This window comes from Lissotriton vulgaris, chromosome 3_2, assembly GCF_964263255.1.
Source record: "Lissotriton vulgaris chromosome 3_2, aLisVul1.2, whole genome shotgun sequence".
Lineage (NCBI taxonomy): Eukaryota > Metazoa > Chordata > Amphibia > Caudata > Salamandridae > Lissotriton > Lissotriton vulgaris.
The window spans coordinates 102299565-102325914 of record NC_141690.1 but is presented as its reverse complement, the minus strand read 5'-3'; the positions used below and the strand labels follow the sequence as shown (position 1 = coordinate 102325914).

At 44.1% G+C, this 26350-nt stretch overlaps 1 protein-coding gene across 2 annotated transcripts in view; it reads left to right on the top strand.

The window, feature by feature from the left end:
- Positions 1–26350, top strand: part of LOC147725374 (uncharacterized) — a 2508159-nt gene that overhangs the window by 1104526 nt on the left and 1377283 nt on the right. For both annotated transcript variants that reach the window (XM_086964051.1, XM_086964052.1), the window contains exon 12: positions 23204–23320. In XM_086964051.1, the coding sequence (XP_086820177.1) occupies positions 23204–23320 (117 nt within the window). The remainder of the gene's footprint in view (positions 1–23203; positions 23321–26350) is intronic.

Genomic DNA, 26350 nt, shown 5'->3' with positions numbered 1-26350 from the left:
AGAAGGGTGGAGCGTCGACGCTCCATCGAGGGTTACAAGGCAAGAACTCCCTTGGTTACGTCCCCGCATATTTTAATACCCAGTACAGAGGTGTCCCCCATTACTGAGGACCCCTTCACATCCCAGGGAATTCCAGAACTTTTAAGGGATATTACTTCCACACCTCCTTCTTCTTCAGGGAATCCCTCTAGTTTGCCTACTGTCGCTCTCCTAACACCTAGCAATCCTGATACAGCTCAGAAACTTATGCCAGCTCCCATCTCCCTGGCAAAAACCACTGCTAAAAATCAATTGAGGAAGACTGAGGCCCTGATAATCCCTGGCCCTCCGCCTAAAAAAAGGATGAGGAAGGGGGGTACTATACAAAAGGGCAAAATTAGTCACTCTGAATTTGGTAAGGGGAAAGGGGGGGGTGCAGTCTCTGTTTCTATACCAGCTGTGGGTATCAGACCTACTACTTCTACAGAGACTGCACAAGAAATACCACCCTCTATACTAATTACTACTCCTCCATGTGCATTTCCGGAGGAGACCCCTCCGCTTGCCCCTACCTTAGAGTCAATTGCGCAAATGCTCAGGACGTTTACTTCCCCTATTGTAGATAGACTATTGGCCATAGAACAACGGCTAGGGAACTTGGAACAGGCTATTTTAAATAGACCGGTCCATCAGAAGGTCCCTAAAACACCTAGTATAGTTCAGACTGCAGTCAGTTCACTTAACAGCTCAAACCCTTCTACTTCCAAGATGCTCTATTCAACATCTAATAATCCAGCCAAGGAGGCCCATACGATTTCTACCACCACTACAACAGCCTCATTCCCTTTGCCCAATCCTCCAACTAAGACATTGTCCCACACTCCTCTAGGCACATTACCCTCCACCACTCCTTCCGCAACTGCCATCAATAAGAACGGTACCAACTCGAAGGGTGGAAGTAGTACCGCTGCAAGATCAAGCCATCCGGTGGGAGAGAGGGCACCCTCTATCAATGCACCTAAACGCAGGATCCCCCAGGTTGAACTCCCCCCAGAATCACTACCCTATGTAGTGGTGCTTACGGGTGTGCCCACTCTAGACCCCGACAAGCGAGAAGGCCCAGAGCAACTTAAAAACAAAACCATGTACTGGTTGTCTAAAAATAGACCTCTCCCGGTGAATGTTAATGGAGACATAGTGCATGTGCGCCGACTCTCCTGGCTAGGGGGACGGGAGAAAGACATTGAGGGCGACTTGATTGTGATTAATTTCAGGGATCCTGAAGCTGTTAGGCATATTTTGAGTTGGATGCCGGGGAACCTAGGCAAATCAATTATGCCGTGTGACCTCACTTATTTCTATCCTAGAGCCCTAGTAGCTCCTTTGTCATGCCCATGGCCCCCCATGCCCCCGATAGGGATTAATGGCCCTAAACAAATTAACCATCACTTCCCCTCATACCCAGGTTCCACGATTCCAAAGAATGTTCTTGGGTGGGAACATGTTCCATCTAGGGGCTATGGAACTATTTACAGGAGCATGGAACATTCTTCTCACTCAGGGGGGATGGACCACTTGCTTCCATTTACACCTTTGGAAGTTAACAACAGATTTGAAGCTCTTTCTGGTTTGGACTCTTGTGATTGACGCCTGGGCTCCCTTCCTGGTTATTCTGCTGAAGAAAGAGCGTCAAATGGACTGAATGAAAATTCTCATGCTCCCGGTGCCAACTCCCTTTGCCAACTGTCAGCAGACTCTTATGGTACGATCCCAAGTCTCCCAGTCACACCTAACTCTAGCCCACCCCCTTCACAAGGGGTTCCCATCCCAAAAGTTTGTAGTGGTAGAAACACCTCAGGGGGGCATGGACTAATCCTGCACAGTCCCACTAGTGCCCTGCAGGTACTATCTTGGAATGTCGCAGGTATCTCCAACAAAATGCACACGGATGAATGGGATTCCCTTATAACAAATAGTGATATTTGCCTCTTTCAAGAGACATGGGCGAGGGAGCCGGTTGTCAAAACTGGCTATGCCATATTTGAGATCCATGCCACCTGGAATGGCAAGGGGAGGCCCTCGGGTGGTTTGGCGGTGTGGATAGCTTCACATATTGGCTGCAAAGCGGAATCCCTACTTACGTCTTCCCAAGACATTCAGTGTGTCCTTCTAAACTGGAAGGGGGCTCCAACGATAGCAATAATAAATGTTTATTCCCGCCCAGTAGGACCAATGGCAGAGTCCACCACACTTGAAGATCTTGTGTCCTTTTTGGGCCAGCTGCCGGCAGACTTCAAGGTGGTCATGGGCGGTGACTTTAATTGCCACTTCGAGCCCCTAGAGGGCTTGAGGGAAGGGGCCCTCACTGCAGAAGATGATTTCTGGGGCATACCAGTGTGTCACTCGCCTCATCCTAAATCCTGGTCTCCACTTGCGGTCCAAATTATGTCTTTAACTCTTAATTTCGCCTTAAGAGCCTGTAATGGACGCACTCCCTCAGATACTCCCTCCAAGTGCACTTTCAATAGACTCAATCATGAGTCACGACTGGATTATATCTTTGTTGACACCAGCCTCTGGCCTAAGGTGGAGGACTTTTATATAATTCCACGCACTGATAGTGACCATAATGCCCTCCTCCTCTCCTTGGGCTATCGCCCCGAACCTATAGGACCTTCTCGCCCAGAGGAAAGAGATGAAAGGGGAAATCTGGTATTAACTTCAAACAGGCGTAGGGTGAGATGGCAGAATTTCTCCAAATCGGAAGAAAATATGGGGAAAATCTATAATCTGGTGCTGCCCAAATTTGAGGCCCTGGAAGAACTAATTAGTCTACCCAGTACCCAGGCCTTGCAGGAATCCCTACCTTCTATTCACGAAGAGTTAGTGGCTGCATTGGGAGAGATCCTCTACCCAGAGGTGCCGAAACCCAAGCACAAGACCAAAACATCTACTTGGTATAACTCTGAGTGCAGAAAGGCCAAAACTGACCTCATCACCGCAGTCAAAGAGGGGGAACCCCGGACCAGGGTGTCCGCTTTGCGGCGTCAGTACAAAGACACCATGGCTCGTGTGAGGTCTGACTGGGACTGGGATAGATGGCAGGACCTCTCAGCAGCTCTAACAGCCAAGGACTCAAGAAGATTTTGGTCCCTGGTTACTACCGGCTCAGGGGAACCCAAAGCCGCAGTAGAACCCAATATAGCAGCACAAATATGGGAAGATCACTTCGGGAAACTCTATGCAGATGTCCATGAGAATACTGATGCCACTGTTGCAACACTCCTCTCCCTTCCTGGTGATACTCTGGAGTTCACGTTAGGGGAAGTGGCCAGTGCAATCGATGGCTTAGCATTGGGTAAGGCACCTGGCCTTGATAAATTACCTGGTGACCTTTTCAGGTCCCATTCTGAGATCTGGGCGCCTTACCGCCTTATCCTCTTCAACTCACTTGCATGTGGCATGGCGATCCCCTGTACTTGGCTGGGGGCAGAGATAGTCCCTATCTTCAAGCAGGGCTGTCCTCTGCTCCCATCCAACTACAGGCAGATCAGCCTGATAGATGTCCCCCAGAAGATCTACTCGCGTATCCTACTGGACCACCTGTTGGTCTGGATGGAGGATAATGAAATCCTAAGTCCTTTCCAGGCTGGCTTCAGGAAAAATACGTCCACCATGGACCAAATCTTCCGCCTAGTTCTCCTCTTTTGGAAAACGGTGACCATCGAGGGCGGAAGGTTGTACATGGTGTTCGTGGACCTGAAGTCAGCGTTCGATTTGGTACCGCGAGGAAAGCTCTGGGAGGTCCTGAAGGAGATGGGAGTGCCCACCAATTTACTCCAGGCTTTAATTAGACTTCACCAGGGCAACTTTGCTCAGGTACGCTGCGGACGGGGCGGAGCACTGACAAATAGGTTTCCTGTTTCCCGGGGTGTCAGGCAGGGCTGCGTCCTTGCCCCTACTCTTTTCTGTTTATATGTGAATAGCGTCATCTCACACTTAGCTAACGTTGAGGATAATGACGCCCCAGTCTTGGCAGGCAGGAGGGTACCAGCGATTATGTTTGCTGATGATACCCTCCTGCTTTCCAAATCACCCATGGGAATTCAGAGAATCCTTGATGGCTTTGATCTTTTCTGTAGGCAGCATGGCCTTGAGATAAACGCAGGGAAGACCAAATACATGATTTTTAACCCCTCCTCTACAACTAGACCTAACCCAACATTAAATTCTACGGTCCTAGAGAGGGTCAAAACATTTCAGTATTTGGGTGTTACCCTTCAAGAGAACCTCTTATGGGGCCCACAGATTGCAAGCTCGCGATTAAGGCTTTCCCAACTGTCTGGGGCTATTTTAAAGGTTACTAACACCTCAACATACAAACCTATAGCTCCTGCAGTTGAGATGTATAAAGTGCAAGCGAAACCGGCCGCACTTTATGGAAGCGAGCTGTGGGGGCACCAAGCGGCAACTGAGTTGGTTAGTGTTGAAAATAACTTTATGAGGCGTCTCCTGGCCCTCCCAACTGCAACTCCCCTACTTCCCATACGTCTGGATCTGGGTCTACCTTCCATCAGAGAGGATCTCAAATCTAAACCCATTAGATTTTGGCATAGACTGTGGTCAACAAAGGAGCTAAGATCTGGTAAATGTCATGAATTTGAATCACAATGACAAGATACCCTGGCTAGCCTTTGTAAAAAAAGAATTGTTTAGGCTTGGTTTTAGCGAGCTTTGGGTGACTCCAGAAATAGGCTGTAGCAAGGTACCCCGGAAAAGACTAGTGGAAGTGTACAAGGAACAAAATCTTACATCTCACATGACTGCACTTAGCACTGGCACCCTAACTCACTGTTTTATCCAATCCAAAAATTCATACAAGTTTGAAACTTTTTTGGATTTTATATACCCAACCTTGGCAAGGAAGCTGTTTTTACAGTGGCGGTTTGGCTCCCTGCCAATCAAATCCTTTACTAGTAAATGGACCAATGGGGGGGATAAGTTATGCCCTGGCTGCAATCTGTGCGATGAGGACGAAATCCACGTTCTATTCTTTTGCCCCACCTATAAATCCCCAAGGAAATATTGGTTGGTGCCCCTATGCAGGAACATGGCCATAAGGAACTGTCTGTCATCCTATAGAATACTGAAATCCGACTCTTCCCCCCACATTGTATTCGCAGTTTCTAAATATCTCTTTGCCATGTGGCGTATGAGGTCCAAGCTGATTAAGGATAAACTAATATAGATTGAATATTCTGCCACTGTCTTATTGTTATTTACGGCTTCCGTTGTAAATGTCCTTTACCATAATGTCAATTTTACTCTTATGTAATGAATTGTGTTGTTCTCTTTTATGTATTTTATCTATTCGATTTTAAAATGGATAAGTAGTCTCGTAACTTGCATCTGTGTACATTCCTATGATGTCTTTTTATACTGTTGTATGTATTTGAATGTCTCTTTTATGGCCTAAAAGGCCGAAATAAAGATCTTTGGATTGGATTGGATTTTTAACTGTTGCCTCCTTACTGTAATCACCGCCCCTATTCCTGCAGACCTGACCCTGTTAGACTGCCATCCTGTTGACCCTGGACAGGTAGATGGTTCGAGTAGAGAGAAAGATCTAGCCCTAGCCTGGGGTGAAATTTGAGAGATTCTGACGAGTGGAGGGGTGTGAAAATTGGCCCCACTGTCCAGTATTGAGGATTAACCAAACCCTTGAGGAACTCTGCAAGACTGGTAAAAGGACTGAGGGAATTAATCATTCCCCCCCCCCCCCCCCGCCCCCCCCCTTCGCTCACTGTGCCCATCTGCCACCTGCGCTTGGCCCACCAAGTCTCTCCTCACCTTTATTTAGAGGCGCGGCCGGGAGACCCATCCTCTGCTATTGGTGACCTGGGTGAGGAGAATCGTGACCCCTGAGGTGTGTTCCGCCTGTCCTGCAGCCCGTTTCTGACAGGGAGGCCAGCGGAACAGGCAACCAGCTGGGACTGAGGAGGCGCGATACTGCGCAGGCCTGGTGCAGCGTTCGCTGTCCCTGAAGGGGGTGGAGATCTAGTCAGGAGGGGCATATGATCGCGCAGGCCCGAAGAAGGGCCACTGTTCGCTTGAGGTGAACGGGGCGGCCTCTTCCTAACGCCGCTACTCTTCTGCACCTGCGCGGTGACGCCGATCACGAGGGAGACAACAGAATCGGCTTGAGGCGGAATTCAATAAAAGAGAAGCCCACGGAGCACAGTCCCAGTGCGACCTCCCCTCGGTGCCGGCTTGGGTGACATTCGGCCAGGCCCATGAGGGAGGCGCTGCTGGGGAGAAGGAGCCTGAAGGTGAGAGCCGGTCCCCTGGGCTTGTGCAGTGTCGACGGACACATCCCAGAACTCTTGGCTACAAGTAAGAAGGGAACTGGGGTCTGCTGTGGGTCTGGGTACTATCTTCAGAAGGTCCCGGAAGGGAGACTCTTCCCCCCATTATCTAACTGGAAGCACAGAGTTGGCAGGACAGGGAGGATTGAGTCCAGGAAGCCACTGAGACTCGTATAAAAGGGAACCAGTAAGGTGAAAAAGGGTGACAAAGCGGGAAAAAGACCTTTGAGCTCATTTGAATGCTGTCATTGACTGAGTTTATTGCTTAACCTTTCTTTTACAGTGGTGGAAGGGAAAGATTACTTTTAGTTCTCTTTGGCAATCACTTGATGTAATTTAGTGAAGCAGGTTGTAGTATTTACTTTACCCACTGGACCCATATAGAAATTCCTTTTTCCTTTGTAGGCGACAGACTCTGCTTCTTACTGTGCCAAGGCAGTGTAACCAAAGTAATGTCTTTATTATAAAATCCTTTTTGCTGTGCTGTAACCCTTGAGTTAAGAAACAATGTATTGCTGAAATTGATTGGGGGAGAAATATTTAATGTGAATAGGGACAAAACTGTCAGATGAGATAAGCAAGAGTATACAGAATTCTTTTATAAAACAGCCCGTATTTTTCTAAACTGGTGTAGTGTCATTTTTGGATGGATGGACGCTGAGCTACTGTAAGGGTGTGACGCAAGCTTAACACTTTTGCCTTTGGGTTAGACCTTCCTACACTGTGCCAGGCTACCCTATGCGGTCTGGTGACCCCAGGTCCAACAATATTTCACATTTGTGTGCTCTCTGTTTGATGCAGCGCAAGGCTAAAAGTTGTCTAGCCGCTTTGTTATGCACCAAATGTTAGTAAATCTGCCCCCAGATCCATTCAGGCACATTGATATGTGCAGGAAGTGCGTTAAGATGATGGTGAATCCACAAAACGTTTGCTTGAAATTACCTCACTCCTGTGATCTTATTCTGAAATGGTCTTCTTTGGAAATTGGTTAATTTAAGCACCATAAGAACACAATTTCACATATGCATGTATAATCTATCGCTTAATCTGTTAACATATCTCACTTACGTCAGGAATAATTCTGTGAGTCTGTTGGGTTTCAAGTCAGTGTGGTTATGCCTTTGAGAAAAGACTTGCTTGGCCCATGTAACAATCTTGAGGTTGACAAAGAAATGCAAAAAAATCTTTTGAGGTGCCTTTTTGTCTTTACTATCCTTTTTCTCCAAAAATGTAAAGACAGCCATCGGGCATGATCATGAGTGCGATATTTATTCTGCGCTGGATTCTTGAGATCATAATGGGCATTAATGGTTACATACTTTATTTTGATATCTGTATCAAATGCTCATAATTCTTCTTTGACAGCAAATAGGTAGGTATTTGGAATTTTGGAAATTTGGATGCACCTTTTACGAAACCCCAGTCATGCTGAAGTGCTTATCTCCCTCACTGATGTAACAAATATTTTTCTAAAATCCTGGGACCGAGCCATATAAACATGGGAAGTGCTAATATATACCTAGTCTGCACCATGTTTTTAAATTTGTATTGATTTTTTAATTAGAAGAAAAATAGATCAAAAATAAACAATCCATCCACATAGCAATATCAGTGAAATACATAATAAATGTTTGTTGATTAACATAAATTGAAAAGTCTACATTCCAATATTTCCAAAATCTAAGCAAGCATAACCCTAATTCCCACCCCATATTTTATAAAACTTCCTTAAGGCTCCTACTCTTTGGGAGTACAGCTTCTCCTTCGCCTCAATTCGAGACATCTTAAGTAACCACTGGGCAAATGTTGGAGAGTCAACCTGTCTCTATCTTTGGAATATCAGAGATCTAGCAACGAGTGATGCAATGAAGATATATTGCTGCTGAGCAATAGATAAACCCGATATATCAGACATACCAAAAAGAACCATACTCTGTTCGGACAGCAGATTTATATCAAACTTGTTGCCAAGCCACCAACATATTTGGTTCCAACATTTGTTTAAAGCTGGAAAATAAAAACAAATATGGAACCAATCCCCAATGGAGTGGTTCCATCTAAAACATGCACTTGATACAGAGGAGTAAATTTTGGAGAGTCGAGCTGGAGTGTAATAGAGTTGCCATGTAGAAAAGAAAGTTATCCGTTTAAAATTGTCACCCTGTATGGCTTTATGTGACCAGTGTAGTACTGAGAATTCTGGACCCGTGTTATAAACATCGTCGCATCATGACGATTTTGGTATCAGCGGACCGGTAATGATTTGAGTATCATGCACAAGCATTTTCGTCACGATTGAGTGACGGAATCACCCTGAAATCAGCATTTCCGTTCCGAACCCTCGGGTTCCATTTTGTGAACGGCATCCATTTTGTGATTGCCCTCACATAGCCAAATGACTGAAAGCCAAAACCGAGTCCGAAGGACACGTACACCTTTGCTGACTCTTCTGTGACCTGGGCAAGCTGACTCCACCGCCCGAAGCAAACCTGTTCGGCCAGGTCCTTTCCCAGTGGCCGAGCGAGATTAGCATCAGGGCACAACATATCATAAACCTTTCATCGCACACAAACCATGCCTAATCTTACACACACCTGTCCCTGTTTCTTGCTTTATGACTTGCTTTCCGAGGAGGAGGTGCCCGATTTTATTGGGGGGCCGTCGATATCTGATGAAAATACTGGGCCTTGCCGGGTAATCAATTACGGGCTGGATGAACTGAAATGTGGACTTGTCATCATGACTCTGCTTTTTCTTTGTAGTGAAAATATGTGAATGGTCAACTGTAAAATAAGGAATGTTTGCCTAAAGCATATTATTTTGTATATAAGGAGAAGTCTGGTTTTGTAAAGGGGCAGTCTCCTTAGAACATACATGCTATTGTACTTCTAGGATACCTGTTACTGGCTGCAGCCAATAAATCCGATCTTTGACTTCACCTAGAAGACTCTGTGTTTCTGTAGTCTGAAACAGGAAGGACTCGGAGTTTTCAGGTGTGTTCCCTGGCACCGCCGGGTTCTTAAAAACCCGGTACTCCAGTTGGCGCCCAACGTGGGTCCGTATCAGCGGTACCGGTCCAAGCCAGAGGTTCTTGAGGAGCTTCGTGTGAAAATTCGGGAGGAAGGCCGCCACTTCATCGACCCCTGTATGTCGACGTGGTCCGAAAGTCTTTGCTGCGAGGTTCCCCGCGTCCCGACGGCTACGAAGGACTGCTGCCCTGACTATCGCCCTGTTTTGGACCCTCGATGTTTGGTAGAGCGAAACGATAGACGAGTCTTCTGGTGACGTCATCGATACCTCAGTTATGTATAAGTGGAGCGTCTCCCAGTCCTTAGTTTGATTCTTAGTTTTTGGCATCCTTCGGGATTACTTTGTTTGGAACTTGCAAGTGCCAAAACCGAAGGACTCGTATATTCACGAGACTATCGTATTCGATAAGCCTTCGAAGTTTGAAGCTAGACTAGAGAGCGAAGATGCCTGGTCTTAGCAGACTTGGAAATTTGTTTTGTCTTGGTTGTAATGAGGATTCTCGGTTGGAGGACTCGTGTCCGGTTCCTCCGATTGGAACTCCAACATATGAGCTCTATGTGAAACACGTCGTAGGCCCCATCACATATAATGAAGTATGGATCCGATACACCAGAAAGGATGGTGTTTTAAAGTGGCCCCAATATGGTAGTTTTGACACAGAGATTCTAGATAATCTAGAGGTAAAACTTTTTAAGAAGAAAGCCCGGCCGGCAATGTTTGACTCTTTCCGCCTATGGCGGAAGGAAGCCAAACAGAGAGAAATTAAATTAGCCAAGAGAAATAAGAGAGAAAGGGGTATCTCGATAATACCAGCCGCTACGCAGTTTAGAGATAACGAAGAACAGTCAAATGAGCAGTTGCACAGGCAACGTAAAATGGCGATCGATAAATGTTATCCAGTCTTGCCACCCCTCCACCCAAACTCACGAGAATCTGAGAGGGATCCTTTAATGTCACACGTATTAAATTCGCCACCCCCCTATGCACGGAACGCTACAGCACCTCCGCAACCTTTTGTTATACAACACCCAGCCGTACAGCCCCTAGTTCTGCCACAGCCACCAGCTCCCCTTGCGGTGGATCCTAATCTTCTGGTGCAGCCTCCTCAAGGGCCTCCGAGCTCACCTGCTCCACCTGTGCTCTCTGTGACTTTGCCTATTGTTCCGACAACTTCTCCCAATACTCCCTCTGCTACTGCCTCCGCCTCTGCCTTACCTCACCCTGTCTTTCCTCCTGTCCTTCTGTCAGTTTCTCCTTCTGTTCGACAGAGAATGGCCAACACTGTTACTGGTCTTTTCTCACCTTTCTTTGGGTCGCCTAATACGACCTCTAACGCAGAACGAAGACAGTTGCGTAGTCAACTGCCTGACTATCAAGAGAGAGAATTATTGAATTGTTTAGCGCATAAATGGGTTGCCGATCCTATAAGATATGATGTACAGTCTATCGTGGAAGCCTTCCGTCAATGGGAACCATCGAAGCAGAGATATGTTTTTGAGCAAATGTGTGTTTTTCTCCGTGAGGATTTGAAGGAAAATGATCTGGAATACGATCTGCCTAAGTTGTGCCATGTGCGGTTCGAGTTTTCAGAAAGCATGATCGTAGGTCCCGATGTTGAGAGGGCGGTTGCGACATTGTTATCGTATCGGAGTGAGGAGGGTACTTCTCGGTCACTACTTAGGCGTGACTGTAGGAAAAAGGCGTGACAGTACCCCATGAGAGAGGTTCCGCCGGTATGGAAGGAAGAAGTGGCCGCTGGTCCGGGTAATAATCCACCAGGTGTACCGGCTCACTTTCAGCGTGATTGGGTACACGTTCCATGGAAAGAACAGAGGTTTTGGCTCTCAAACAGGCATTACCTGACCCCCGTAAAAATCCTGCAGGGTATTATAAGGAATTATCACAGACTGTAACCTTGTGCATTATGAACTTAGCCGATATAGACATGTTGTTCCGGAACGTGGTTCCACAGCCTTTATGGGGAAAGATTCGCCACGCCGATCACGATCAGGAGTTAGGTGATACATGGGTTAATATTGCTGCTGTAGATAACAGACAAGTTGGTGGTGCTAAACCCGAGCCTTTAATTGCGGAACTCCCTGGTAGGATCATTACTTATATGAAGACTCTAATGCCTGAATTACGCGTCAATTGGGACAAGTTGTCTGCATGTAAGCAGAAGAAAGACGAAGCGGTGTCTGACTTTTTCACGCGGTTTGAAGAGACTTTTGTAGATCATAGCGGTCAGGATATGGCTACTGAAGGTGGCCAGAGATTGTTCGTCGACAAATTTGTGCATAATTTACTTCCCGAGTTGCGTGCTAAGTTGAAGGATTCTGAGAGTGCTTGGGCTGTTTCAACGTCAGCACAGATTTTAGCTACAGCCCAGTACTATGAAAATAGACACAAAGATGAGTTAGAGAAAGCGGATAAAAAGACTAAGGAATTAAAAACTAAAGTTCTTCTGCAGCAAGCTTATCCACTCCGTACTAATAGTCAGCGTGATTATCAGCAGCCTCAGCAGTATTCGGGAAACTCGCAAAGAAACGAGTTTTCTCAACAACGTTTACCGTATGGTCCTAATCAGTGTGCGTATTGCAAAGAAGAGGGTCATTTTAAGAGTAGTTGTCCAGTTTTGTTGCAGCGCACAAATGGACTTGGTGCGAGAGGCCGTGGTGCTCAACAAACGCCTAGAGGTAGGGGACGCGGTGCGGTCCCGCAAAGCGCACGATCTCTCCCGCCTCAGCATTCAATGAATAGTTTCGATCAGCAGAATAACGCATCTGGTAGGACGACTCAGTACTATGCTGACGACTACTATGCAGAAAATGAGAATATGGAAGGTAATGATTGCTAGGACAGCCATGGACAAAGAGAGGGAGTTGTTTCAGTTCCAGTAGACCAGAATGGACCTTATGTCGAGGTTGTTACATCAGGTGTGTCAGAACCTTTTTTGTTGGATACTGGTGCTACAAAGAGTTCTATTATGCACTCAAAACTCCCTGGCGCACCTTTGTCTGGCGAAATGAATGTTTCAGTAGGTTTTTCTGGCGCCCCGGTTAGGAACCCGATCTCTAGTCCTATGTCTCTTTCTGATGGACCTTGTGAATTGGAAGCACCCCTTATTCTTACTACAGGTTGTGGTGAAAATTTGTTGGGATTGGATCTGTTGAAAAGACTATATATGACTTTGTACTGTTCCCCTTCGGGAGTACAGCTTACACTAGGTAAGAGAGTGGTTTCTCCAATGTATCTATCGAAGGATAACTTCCCGACAGAATTGTCTTCTCTTCCGGATATTCTTTGGGCTACTGGTCCTAATGATGTGGGTCTTTTGGAAATACCGCCATATGTTGTGACATTGAAAGCCAATGTTAGAATGCCGCGCATTCCCCAGTACAAAATCTCTAGCGAAGGTGAAAAGGCATTGTTAGCGATCATCTATGACCTGATCAATAAAGATGTAATTGAAGAGACAAAAGGCAACGTTTGTAATAGTCCTGTTCTGCCTGTTTTGAAGCGCACTGATCCTTCCCAGCCACCTGTTTATAGGTTTGTGATTGATCTTAGAGAGGTGAATAAGATCGTTGTGCCACAGTTTCCAGTTGTCCCTGATATCACTGCCCTATTGACAATGATTCCAGCTTCAGCGGCCTGGTTCTCAGTCATTGACTTGAAGAATGCTTTCTTCAGCATCCCAATTTTCGAGGAGAGCAGGGATATTTTTGTCTTCAGTTTAGGAGGCCGAAGCTTCCGCTTCAAACGCGCTCCTCAAGGCTACTGCGAAAGTCCATCAATATATAGCCAGGCTTTGAAAACACAGCTTGATACAATTGTTCTACTTGATGGCGCTACCCTTATTCAGTACGTCGATGATTTGTTAGTTGCCGCAGATACTGAGGAGATTTGTAAAGAAGCCACCTTGTCGTTGTTGCGTCGTTTGTCTGATTTGCATCACAAAGTGTCTCTCTCGAAGTTGCAATATTGTCGACAAGAAGTGACCTACCTAGGTCACCTCTTATCGAAGGAGGGAAGGAAACTGACCCCAGAAAGAATTCAGGCAATTGCAAGATTGAGTATGCCAAGGACACAGAGAGAAGTGCGTGCTTTCTTGGGCATTACGTCATATTGTAGGCAATGGATACCGAATTTCTCATTGTTGGCCAAACCTTTGGTGGCATTAACCTATAAAGATACACCGAATCCCATCCCATGATCTGAAGATTGTCAGAAAAGTTTTTCGGAATTGCGTGATGCATTGTGTTCGGCTCCTGTGTTGGGTACCCCCGACTACAGTAAGCCCTTTACACTATATGTCCATGAGAAAGAAGGATGTGCGTTGTCAGTGTTGACACAGTCTTTTGGGGACAAGCAACGTCCATGCGCGTATTTCTCGTCGACTTTGGATCCAGTAGCTAGGGCGTTGCCGAGTTGTGTAAGAGCCACGGCAGCAGCAGCTGTTTCTCTCCGACAGTCTGCTGGGTTAGTGATGAATAACATTTTGATTGTAATGGTTCCACATGCGGTAGACACTTTGTTAAATAGGACCAAGACACAGCACTTAACCAGTGCTCGATTGTCAGGTTATGAGTTAACCTTGTTAGCGAGCCATGTCCACATTAAAAGATGCAACGCATTAAACCCAGCTACGTTGTTGCCGATTCCAGTTGAGACAGAGAATGCTGAAAAGCAGCACAACTGTTTCTTTAGGACAGAAGAAGAAACGAAAGGGAGAGTAGATCTTAGGGACACTCCTCTTACTGAATGTGAGGGTACTTTGTGGGTTGAGGTTCATGTTTCAAACTTCCGAATGGTGACACGACTGCAGCATATGCTGTTACGACTTTGCATACGATTGTCGAAGCTGCACGCATCCCACATAACTCAGCGCAAGCAGCAGAGTTGATTGCACTTACGAGAGCATGTGTTTTATTGAAAGGAATGAAAGTGAATATATATACTGATAGCATGTATGCCTTTGGTGTGGCTCATAGTTTTGGGCGTCTGTGGCGTGAACGTGGGTTCCTGACTTCGCATGGAGCAAAGATACAGCATGGCCAGTTGGTGAACGAACTCCTCGAGGCACTTACTTTGCCACTACAAGTAGCAATTGTGAAATGCAGTGCCCATAAAAAGGTGACTGATGATGTTGGTTGTGGAAATGCATTTGCTGACGAGGTCGCAAAAGAAACAGCAAAAGATGTGATGAGCCAAATGTATGTTGCAAGCTCTGCAAGATGGATTGGTGACGTTGGAAGGTGTGAAGATACGAATGAGAGTGTGAAGTCCATCCAAGCTGAAGCTACAGAGAAAGAGTTGAGTCTGTGGAGAGAGAGTACGGGGAAATTGGATGCGAATGGTTGTTGGGTTGAATTGTCAGAGCATCAGCGTTGGTTGTTACCCGATGCGTATGTGCTTGCAGTGGTTACAATGGCGCATGGAATGGGTCACATCAGTGTGAAATGGATTTGCAAGTTGTTGGCTTCAGTATGGCAGAACACTAGAATTCCTAAGTGTGCAGAGAACGTAGTCAAGAACTGTATGGTGTGTCTGAAATACAATCCTGGTAGGGGAACCCCAACTCCAGCTGGTCATTTTGCTCCTCCTACGTATCCGTTCGAGGTCTTGCAGCTAGATTTCATCCACATGGAAAGGTGCAACAATTTGAAATACGTAGTCGTTGTTGTTTGCGCTTTTTCAAGATGGATAGAAGCATATCCCCTGAAAGACAATACTGCCTTATCGACAGCTAAAGCCCTTGTCAAAGAATTCTTCCCTAGGTTTGGAATGCCGAGAGTGGTCTGGAGTGATAATGGGAGTGAACTTGTGGGTTGAGTGATGAAGAAAGTATGTGAAGGGCTAGGCATACAGCAAAAGTTCCACGCTGCAAATCACCCCAATCAGCTGGACTGGTAGAGTGCTATAATGGCACCCTGAAGCTTAAATTGGCCAAAATACAAGCGAGCACTGGTCTTAAATGGCCTGACTCTCTGCCCTTGGCACTCCTATCAACAAGAATGACTGTACACTCGAGAGTGGGACTTAGTCCCTACGAAATAGTGTTTGGCCGCCCGGCCAACATATGGGAAGTGCCAAGGCCAACAAAGTTTAGCGAGATAGAACACCCTGTACTGCTTGATTACCTGTACGAATTGACGGCTAAATTGCGTGTTTTACACCAACAGGTTCACGACGCTTTACCCCAAGCTACTGAAGCTCCAGGACATCCTATCGATCCTGGATCTTACGTGTTAATAAAGAATTTTCAGCGGACAAAGAATGATGAGCCCCGCTGGACCGGCCCCCATCTAGTTCTTCTATCAACAAGATCAGCTGTCCGAGTGGAAGGAAAGAAACACTGGGTCCACAGGATCCATTGTAAAAGGGTCCCTTTACCTCTGCGGTACGATCGATGGGTCCAGGAGGGGATCGCTGATACTGAGACTGAGACTGTGCCTCGTTTACTGCCCTTTAGCGATGCACGTGTAAAAGGAACAAACTCTGAAAGTGAAAGTGATAATATTTTGCAAGAAGCTGTGCCACCGTCAACTCTTGTTTCAAACCCAGACAATACCCGGAAAAACCCGTTATAATTTGAGGCCGAGAACCATGACTATGGACAAATAAAAACCTTTTTCTTCTATTTTTGAAAGTGCAGCTCTCTCTCTCCTCTGAGAAACTTGCTTATTTTTGTTTTTCGAACCGCCATCCGGGTTCTGCTGCTAGGGTCGCTGTTGCCCAAGTCTTTGGGGTGCAGCCAAAGACGTTAGGTCAGCGGTTCTGGTTGATCTAAGGGAGTTGCCCTGGACTGACAGAAGCATTCCTTAGCATAGAACACCCTACCGCCGCGGGCAGCAATTATAGAGGATGGAGTTTTTCAAGATGGAGAGACCTGCCAAATCAATGAACTTTAAAGTCAGAATGTGTACGTTAATGACAAGAACATGATTTTTGATATTATGTATTTTTATGTTGCTTAGTGTAATGACGTTTTTAATAGGATATGTTTTATTCACTTTTCAAGTGACATTTGCACCCACTACACAGCCCACACCTCCTTCTCCTGTTTCCTTGCATTTTTTTCACCCTCTGCCTGAACACGAGTCTGATAGAAGATTGGAGTTTGTCAATAATTCATTCGTTCAGCTTTTGCACCAACACCAACTAGTAATGAACACGACTAATTGTTGGGTGTGTGGTCTTATGCCACATACGACAGATAAAGGTATCCCATATTTTGTCTTGCCATTCAGCTACTATGGTTCTTTGTGGGAGTTTCAGACGATTTTCCTATTTGCCATCGAACCATATCCCCCACGTTCCACAAGAAGTAACTCGAGCAAAAAAGGCATTAGTGGTGGGAATCACAAATATGAGCAAAGATATTGACTCGTATAGAACGATTCCCCGAGATGAGTTGCAGGCTTACAGTAGATGGAACGTAACAGAGTATGGAGTTACCTTGAGTGAAAACAAGCGAGCAAAGAGATCCTCCCAAATTTGTATTGTACCCCATCAAGGTCACCTATGTCTGCAGGGAAATGGCAAGAACTCCAGAGCTCAGTTAGGGAAGAGTGTCTGTACTGAAACGTATGTCTTTTCGTCTCAGACTTCCCCTTCATTCCTAGCAGCTAAGGGTACCTACTTCATCTGCCATGATAGGGCGTATACATGGCTGCCCCCTGACTTCTCGGGCACATGTTTCATTTCGTTCCTGTTGCCTCCCACCTACACAGCCGCGGCAGATTACCATAGGACAAGGACAGTTAGAGGTGTCGTGAGTAAAGACGACACTGCGGGACAAGAATTTGGAGACTTCGTACAAGGTTTTCTGCCATTTTGGGGGCCTATGGTGAACAGCAGGAACATTCGCCAATTGACGAGGGTAGTTGAATCTACCATAGTTAAAACTGCCGGTGCCCTTAGTAACTTGACCGCTGAGCTCCAGTCGGACCGCCTTATGACTCTTCAGAACAGGGTCGCCTTAGACGTCATACTTGCAGACCGAGGTGGGGTATGTAAAGTGATCCAATCAAGTTGTTGCATCTTCATCCCAGATAACGCTCCGACAGTATACCAGGCCATCTCCAAACTGCATAAATTCACGTGGATAACGGAGACTGGTCACTGATGGGGTGGTTCTGGGAACTGGTATCCGCCTAGGGATGGAAGATTCTGATGGTCATTGGGATGATCTTAGCCATTCTTTTCCTGTTCTGTCTGTGTGTACAGTGTGCTCCTGCAATATGTGGCCTCTGTGCTACATCGTGTGTAAGGAAACCTGTATCAAGAAAAGAACTCAGTAATAGGATGATGCTACAGCAACAGCTCAATGACTTTATGAATATAGACCTGGACTCAGATTAGCATGAGTATTGGTTGTTTTGCCTATGTAAGGGCAAAAGGAGGGCTGTAGTACTGAGAATTCTGGACCCGTGTTATAAACATCGTCGCATCATGACGATTTTGGTATCAGCGGACCGGTAATGATTTGAGTATCATGCACAAGCATTTTCGTCACGATCGAGTGACGGAATCACCCTGAAATCAGCATTTCCGTTCCGAACCCTCAGGTTCCATTTTGTGAACGGCATCCATTTTGTGATTGCCCTCACATAGCCAAATGACTGAAAGCCAAAACCGAGTCCGAAGGACACGTACACCTTTGCTGACTCTTCTGTGACCTGGGCAAGCTGACTCCACCGCCCGAAGCCAAACCTGTTCGGCCAGGTCCTTTCCCAGTGGCCGAGCGAGATTAGCATCAGGGCACAACATATCATAAACCTTTCAGCGCACACAAACCATGCCTAATCTTACACACACCTGTCCCTGTTTCTTGCTTTATGACTTGCTTTACGAGGAGGAGGTGCCCGATTTTATTGGGGGTCCATCAATATCTGATGAAAATACTGGGCCTTGCCGGGTAATCAATTACGGGCTGGATGAACTGAAATGTGGACTTGTCATCATGACTCTGCTTTTTCTTTGTAGTGAAAATATCTGAATGGTCAACTGTAAAATAAGGAATGTTTGTCTAAAGCATATTATTTTGTATATAAGGAGAAGTCTGGTTTTGTAAACGGGCAGTCTCCTGAGAACATACATGCTATTGTACTTCTAGGATACCTGTTACTGGCTGCAGCCAATAAATCCGATCTTTGACTTCACCTAGAAGACTCTGTGTTTCTGTAGTCTGAAACAGGAAGGACTCGGAGTTTTCAGGTGTGTTCCATGGCACCGCCGGGTTCTTAAAAACCCGGTACTCCACCAGGTATTATATAATCTCCAGTTTTGGATATCTATCCGACACCCCTTAGAATTTAAGATCTTTTGAAGAGCTTGCGGAACAATTTTAGCCTGAAGCTGACTAAGTAGAGTTTTATACCAGTTACCGATCCCTTGACTCTCCTTCACATAATAATTAAAGCTAATCAGATTCGCTTGGGGATCAAAGGAAACTTGTAGGCTGCTTAAAAAATTCTTAAATTGGAAAAAGGAAAATATTAATGAAGATGGAAGTAGAGAATTGTACTGTTTAATTTGATTACAGGATTTTATTTGATCACCTAGAAACAAATCCCTGAAACGTAGAACTCCAAATCTTGCCCAAGTGGTTATGGCTTTATGACTTATGTGGAGACCTATCTCTCTACTATGGGAAATAAACATATCAGAGTGGAAGGCGGTAAAGTGATATTCCCGCCTAAGTTGACAAAACCTATCAACAATAATTTGGGGTGTCTTATATCTACTAAGCTTGGGGAGCCTCAGAATTTTAATAAAAGGGATTAGGTGGGAATTGGATTCCAAAAGCATTTGCTTCAAGTAGTAATTGCTACCTAGATCACGTCTAGTAAGAGACCTTGTGCGCCAATCGAAAAAAGCTGCTTGATATTTTATTAAATGAGGGAGTGCAAGTCCCCCATCTAAAGTTGGTAATTGTAAAGTAAAATTTTTTGAAGGGAATTTTATTAAAAGATTCGAAAAAATGAAAAGAAATAAGGGCAATTTTATCATTTTGATAACTGCGATTCTCCCTATCAAAGAGAGTGGTAGGTTCTGCCACTGCTTTAACAAACTTCTACCCTTAGAAAGCGTAGTCCCTTAATTGAGCTGATAAAGCTGAAAAGGATCCTGCAATACATAGATCCCTAAGTATCTAATTGCTGTTGAGCAAACCTGGTTCCGCAAATTGGATGGAAGAACCTGATCGGAGCAATTGAAAAGCAAACTTTCCGATTTGGAGTGATTGATCTTATATCCTCCCAAGTCGGAAAACAATTGAATTTTTTAAAAACATTAAAAATATTATGTTGCTCAGCAGATAAATAGAGAATATCATCTGCGAAAAGTTTTAGTTTAGGAGTGCCCGGCAAAGGTGCTCTAATTTGTGGATCTTGAAGTATTAAAGATGCTAGGGGCTCGACAAAAAGTGAGAACAGCACTGGTGACATTGGGCACCCTTGCCGAGTGCCGCATTTAATTTGTATAGACCCGACTGTTTGAGAATTTATTATAATCTTTGCTTCAGCAATAATATAAAGGTTATTCAGTAAATTAACAATTTGATGTGAGGAAAATAACATTTTGTTAAAATTGCAAACAATATTTCCCATGAAACTAAATCAAAAGCTTTTTCTGCGTCAATCATGATTATGGTAGCTTCTATTTTTTTGTGAATATAGTAATCATTTGCCTGAACTACAAAGTTGGTGTTAGTTGCCATCATTCTACCAGGGAGAAAACCTGTCTGATCTCTATGTACCAAACATTGAGCAGGAGCTATTATTTTTAGTGCAATAATTTTAGTATACAGCCAATACAATCCCGGATTATCGGGTGGTTTACCTTTTTTAATAAAACTTATTATACCAGCCTCTGAAAAAGGTTTAAAGCGGTACAAAATGGGGTGGGACGAGCATACCCTGCCAACTTATGGCGAACAAAGCGGTATAAAAGGGGGTGGTGATGTACGGAGCATCTGAACCAATCAAACACTCATATCCAGTCAACAGATCTGGGTTTAATCCATCATATATATAAAGAACGGTGAAGGATTAAACCCAGATCTGTTGACTGGGTGTGAGTATTTGATTGGTTCAGATGCTCTGTCCATCACCACCCCCTTTTGTACCGCTTTGTTCGCCATAAGTTGGCAGGGTATGCTCAGACGTGAGTCCCTTGCTCACTTTGCCACTGAATTCAAGCAAGCCTGGCGGAAGACGGCTGTAATGCCAGAAACCGGTCCTAGGAAGCTTGTTTCCGGTCCAGGGAAGGCATAGCTTGGCAGTTCAGGCTGGACTGTTCCATGAGACACAGGGTCAGACTGATTTGCATATGGCCATGTCTGAACTGGGCTGGCAGAGTGGGCTAAAGAACGGTGATGGATTAAACCAAGATCTGTTGACTGGGTGTGAGTATTTGATTGGTTCAGATGCTCCGTCCATCACCACCCCCTTTTGTACCGCTCTGAAAAAGGTTTAGGCAGATGGCAGCCTTCTAATATTGCATTGAACAGCTTGACTAATATATCGATTAGTTGAGGCAGAAAAACCTTGCAAAACTCGACTGGAAAACCATCACAGCCACAAGCTTTCCCATTCGGGGATCCCTTGATAGCCTCCTGGACTTCCTCAGATGTAATTGGAGCCCCTATGGAAGCTTGTTGAAAATCATTAAGTTTAGGTATGTCTATAGGATTAAGAAATTGTTCTAAAGAGGAATAAGAGGTGGAAGAAGAGGAGGAATACATTTTTTATAATGAGCGAGAAAGACCGCTCCAATATCAAGCATTTTGTCCACTGATTGATTTCTATTTTCATCGAAGATATTTTGTATCGTTGCTTCAGTAGTTCATTTTTTCAAAGACCATGCAAGTAGCTTACCCGCGTATTCGCTTTCCTCATTCAATTTCTGAAAACATGTATTTTGATTTAGAATAGTAGTAGAAACATACAAATCTTTTAAATCACTTCGAGCTTTTTCCAGATTTTTTTTGTGCTTGAGGAATAATCGACTATGTGTCTCTGCACACCTTGATCTAGCTTGCGTTGTAGCGCTAGAGCGATAGACCTTCCTTTTTTGGCTAGGTTAGCCTTGTGCAATATCCCTTCCCTTCTAATAAAAGCTCTGCAAGCTTCCTAGACAAAAACACATAGGGCGGATGCATTGTTTCTTTCTAGAAAATCTTTGATATAGGCATACTCGTAAGTTATTCTTCTTCAGTTAAAATAGTTTTATCTAACGCCCGGCAAGGATCTTCAAGTCTAGCCAGCTTAACCTTAATTACTATCACCGAAACCGAATGATCTGAATAAGGATTTGCAAGTATATTGGTCTCGACTCGTTCCCAGTAATGTGAAATCAAAAACAATCAATTCTCGAAGCAGAATTGTATCTCTTTGAAATACAGTTATATTCCCTTGCCCTAGGATGTTGGATTCGCCATGGGTCTAATAGAGCAAGTTCCTGAACTAAGGTGGCAGAACTTCTTGCTATTCTTGGTTTGTTTTGAGCCTTATTTTCACAAGAAGAATCAAGCTGCAGGTTCTGTATTAGATTAAAATTCCCCCCTATAATAATGTGGCCTGGGAGTTGGGAGAGAGCATCTTTAAGACCCTCCAAAGCAGATGTACCATCAGAGATCGGACCGTAAAAGCTAGCTATCTGGAAGATCTGATCACCCATCTTCCAACTTACAATGATCCATTTGGCATTGAGATCCTTATTAATTTGAAGAATCTTACCATCACAGTGGTGTGTAAACAAAATTGCTACCCCCCCATACTGCAGCTCCAGCTGAAGCAAAAAAAGCTTAAGAAATGAAGTTTGGTAATCTGCAAGGGGGTGGGTCGCCTCTTAGATGTGTTTCCTGAAGCAGAATCATAGTCTGCACCATGGTTTTACAGTGAGTTATTATGCGGTAGAGGTGTAGTGGCGGTTTTTTACCACCTTTAGAGGTTTTTCATAGTTTTTTTTTTTAAACTATATTTAATTCTCCTTCCCTTTGAATTTACACTATCAGTCTTTTTCCAAAATCCTATGCACGGCTGGATTTTCTCATCTATTGTTCTCAAAATGATTGCAGTGCATCCGTTCCACTGTTCTACTCCTCTTTTTTTTCACAACTGCAGAGTGCTTCCATTGCCTTCATCTGATAGTAATTAGTAACCATGTGCACTAACCTGAATGCTTGATTGTAGTTGGTATAGAAATCACAACTACTACTCACTGGCTTCTTGCCAGAGAAGAAGGGTACTTGTGAATCAGCAATATAAAAAAAAATAGAAAAGTACTTGTCAGCAGTTCTTCGCCGAACTGAAGTTACAAGTGTCTATACACATTTTTTAAAAGTCACCCTCCAGCATGCACGTTTACAAAATAAAATCCTTCCTCCAAATTTTCTTTGTACACATTACCACCTCCACAAAGCTGTTCTCGTAATATGCTAGTAAAAGGCGTTTGCAGTAGATACTGCCTTACTTACCGCCAAGAACATGCAATAGCGTCAGTCAAAATGTTTTGTAATTCAGCCCCATATCTGTAAAATCACAAAAATAAATGTATGCTACTTCAACGTTTGATTGAAAAACATTATGTGAAGGGTTGATATAAGGGATTTAAAAAAAGTTTTACTTCACTTCTTATGTTAGAAATGCATGTATCAATGTTTGTGCGAAATGTATTGCTGAGCCTTTTTGTGGGGAAACAGCACTAACATGAGGCTGTGTAATACATATACTGTATATTTACGTTAATACCAACTGTAATTGTTAAATTTATGTAAATCTTTTTTGGTGCACTAATTTCATGCATTCACATATTTTCAGCAAAACAGTTGGGATTTAAAAGTAAATGCTGGACAAACATCAGAAACTTGGAAGCGTCATGAAGAGAAGAAAAGAAAAGAAGAAATTAAAGCAGTCCATAAACTCATCGCAGATAAGGTTAGCATTTCAATAGGCCTGTAACATACTAATGGCTGGTCAGGTAGACAATGCAAACATCGAAAGATATAGGGGTTATATATTACAAATATTTTATGAATTTCTACACATGAAAGCTTACTGATATTTTGCACATGTTTTATAATTCACATAATCAAATCCTGCAGAATGCAGACTTCAATAGATTGAAAAGATACAAAATTCACTATACAGCCTACCGTGTTAGGTTTATTAAATATAAACATACAGAGTTTAATCATCTTCATTATTTTGGGTTACAATATTATTCCATCAGGATATGTGCACGATTATAAGGGAAATTATATCAAATTGATATATATATACTGTAAATAACAGAGGGGAAATTATGGGCTTAGAAATCTAATTATATAAAACACGTTATATTAAACATATGGGTAAAAGTTAGAAATTTAGGGTACCATATTATTCTTACCAGGATGCATTTATAACAAAAGTTAACATAAGTATTAACCTAGAACAGACGTGGGTGGGGTGGGCATAAAATAAGGGAGTTGATGGTCAAATGTCCAAGGTCCTGGTATAAGGTTTATTTAATCAAGCATCTTTTCAACACTTTCTTGGAAAAAAGGGAAGATGCATTTCTTGTAAGGTGGGAAGGAAATTCCAAATCCTTGGGCATTACGCAAAAAGGATCTGTATACCAAACTCTTTTTTAAGAGGGAGAATTAAGCAGGATACTTGTTTTTAAAGAGTTCTAGAGCCTTCTGTCATCCTAGGGTTATGTGTTTGATATGGTGAAGTATCGAAATGTGGCGTTCCGTACATAAAACTAGCTGCTTTGAGTGAGCAGCATGCTAAATAGACAACAATATGTGAACACAAAGGGCAGAAGTGATATGTTCTGGGACTTCTGCATGTTGGAGGGATAAAACAATTTTCATGAATCAAATTAGGTAATATACATCCATAGTCTAAACAAGAGACAACGAAGGTCTCAAAGCTATTTGGAAATTCTATTTAAATGGTATGAGCCGCACATTCAGAGAAAACCTGTAGAAAGATGTGAGTAGATTTACTTGTAATGGTTACTTGTAACTACAAAAATTCCTCAGGAGTCAAACTAAATCCAGAAACCTCTTGAGCAGTATTGCTGCACGCTGATTAGTGGCATTATGTGGCTACTTATCTACATCGTTCTGCTCCAGAAGTGACGAGCGGAGCCACATAGAATCATTACCCATGTATGCTGATGTCAATTTCCATTCCTTGAGATGCAGATCTGGAGCTTCTCTTTCATCTCATTTTCAACATTTTTCTCTCCAAATTCCAATTGATAACAGTGTGCAAGAGAAAGTATCCCCACCAAAAACAAGAGGGGTCAAGCTGTGTAGGGACTGTTGCAAACAGACTTCTGTGAAGGATCCACATAAAGTATGATTTGGTGCTTGGGGTTGGAACACAGCTCCATGGCTTGCAATACCAGTGCCCAGATTAGTCCGAAGGCCATAACGGGCTATGAAGCGAAACTCAGCATTGAAAAACACCAAAAGGCAGCAAAAGTCTCCATGCTGTGAACAGTCGAAAGTAAGCTCCAATTCCTGAAGTCCTTCCCACAGCAGACCTTCATTGTGATCAAAGTCATTGGTAGGTCCTAAAAGAAGCTTAAGAAATCCAAGTGAGACATGGCCCTTTCCCACCCCTCTTGAACTTCAAAGAAGGGGCAAGGGCCTCTCAGTCTCGCTCCTGATTTCCATCTGCGCAAATTCTGAACTTTGTCCTGTTACAGCCCAAACTTCCAACTCGATTGGCCACAGCAAAGAAGGCTGAGGCTCTCTGTGAAGTCATGCTGCAGCTTTATGTCAACTTACCAACTCCATCTGGCACCAGGTGTACTAGCCGTAGCGGGCATCACGCAATTTTCCCGGGAGGCTGAAAGAGTGGGGGCTCATTTTGCAGCAGAGAGGGCCATTTTTGTTACTGGTGGCCGGTATTTGCAGCAGTGCCCCAGTAACAAAAGTAGCAGGGGTGGCTGGTCTGTCAGAATTGCGAGGGGTGCTCTGGGTTCCCAGATACTGTCTGGTAGCCTTTGGCCCAAGGATCCGAGATAGTCTCCAGTTGGACTTCCTCCAGCAGGCCTGCCCGCTGTACCCTCTGGATCTTCGGAACCCGCTTCAGGTTCCCCACCACCTCTGGTGTCCACTTTGTTTCCAGTTTCACATTCTGCGCTAGTTCATATTGCATCAAAGCCAATGTGGGAGCTCAAACCCCAATAATTTACTGAACCCCAAAATAGTGATCGCCCCAAAATTACCTCAAGCGATCCGTCTCCAGAACTCTTGATTTGTGATGAGACACCACCCTCCACATCATTTATACCAATAAATAGCAGAGTAAAACCAAAAATAGGGTCTGGGACCACTCAAGGACTGAGTTCTAGATCAATTAAAAGTTAAACATTTTAATACAAATTGATATAGGTAGTACAAATAATTCCTTGCTTGCCATGAAGGCTTACATACAGAAGTACAAAGCCAGAATTGTGAGCTTCAAAATAAAGAACACAAACTGCATCTCCAAAAGGAAAATTACAAAGGTAAATAGAAATGAAAGTATCGCCCATGTGAACAGAGTTCTATGGGAAAAAATAAGCACCATACGTACAGAGTTCTGTGGGGAAATGTGAAAGTTGCCCTCTTTACATATAAAGCCTAGGGTTTCTATACACTTTTCACGCAATAAGAAAACTGCATGTTCAGCATAGCTTGATTATCCACAGTACACTTTACTATTACTTTACGATTTAGACAAATCAGAAAATGGATCATCACAAATAAATATATTTGCCGCCTGTCCGCAACTCCATACGTTGCTCAGAGACATTGAGGGGTTCCTGGGTAGAGCATTAGGGATCCGAATTAAGCTTACTCCGTCTTGGATTTTATTAGGGGTTGGCATCGATAATGATGGTGTACAGCGGGAGTTTATATTTGTGGCAATGGCGGTATACAGATTAATAATAGCTAGGGCCTGGCTGGATAAGAACCCACC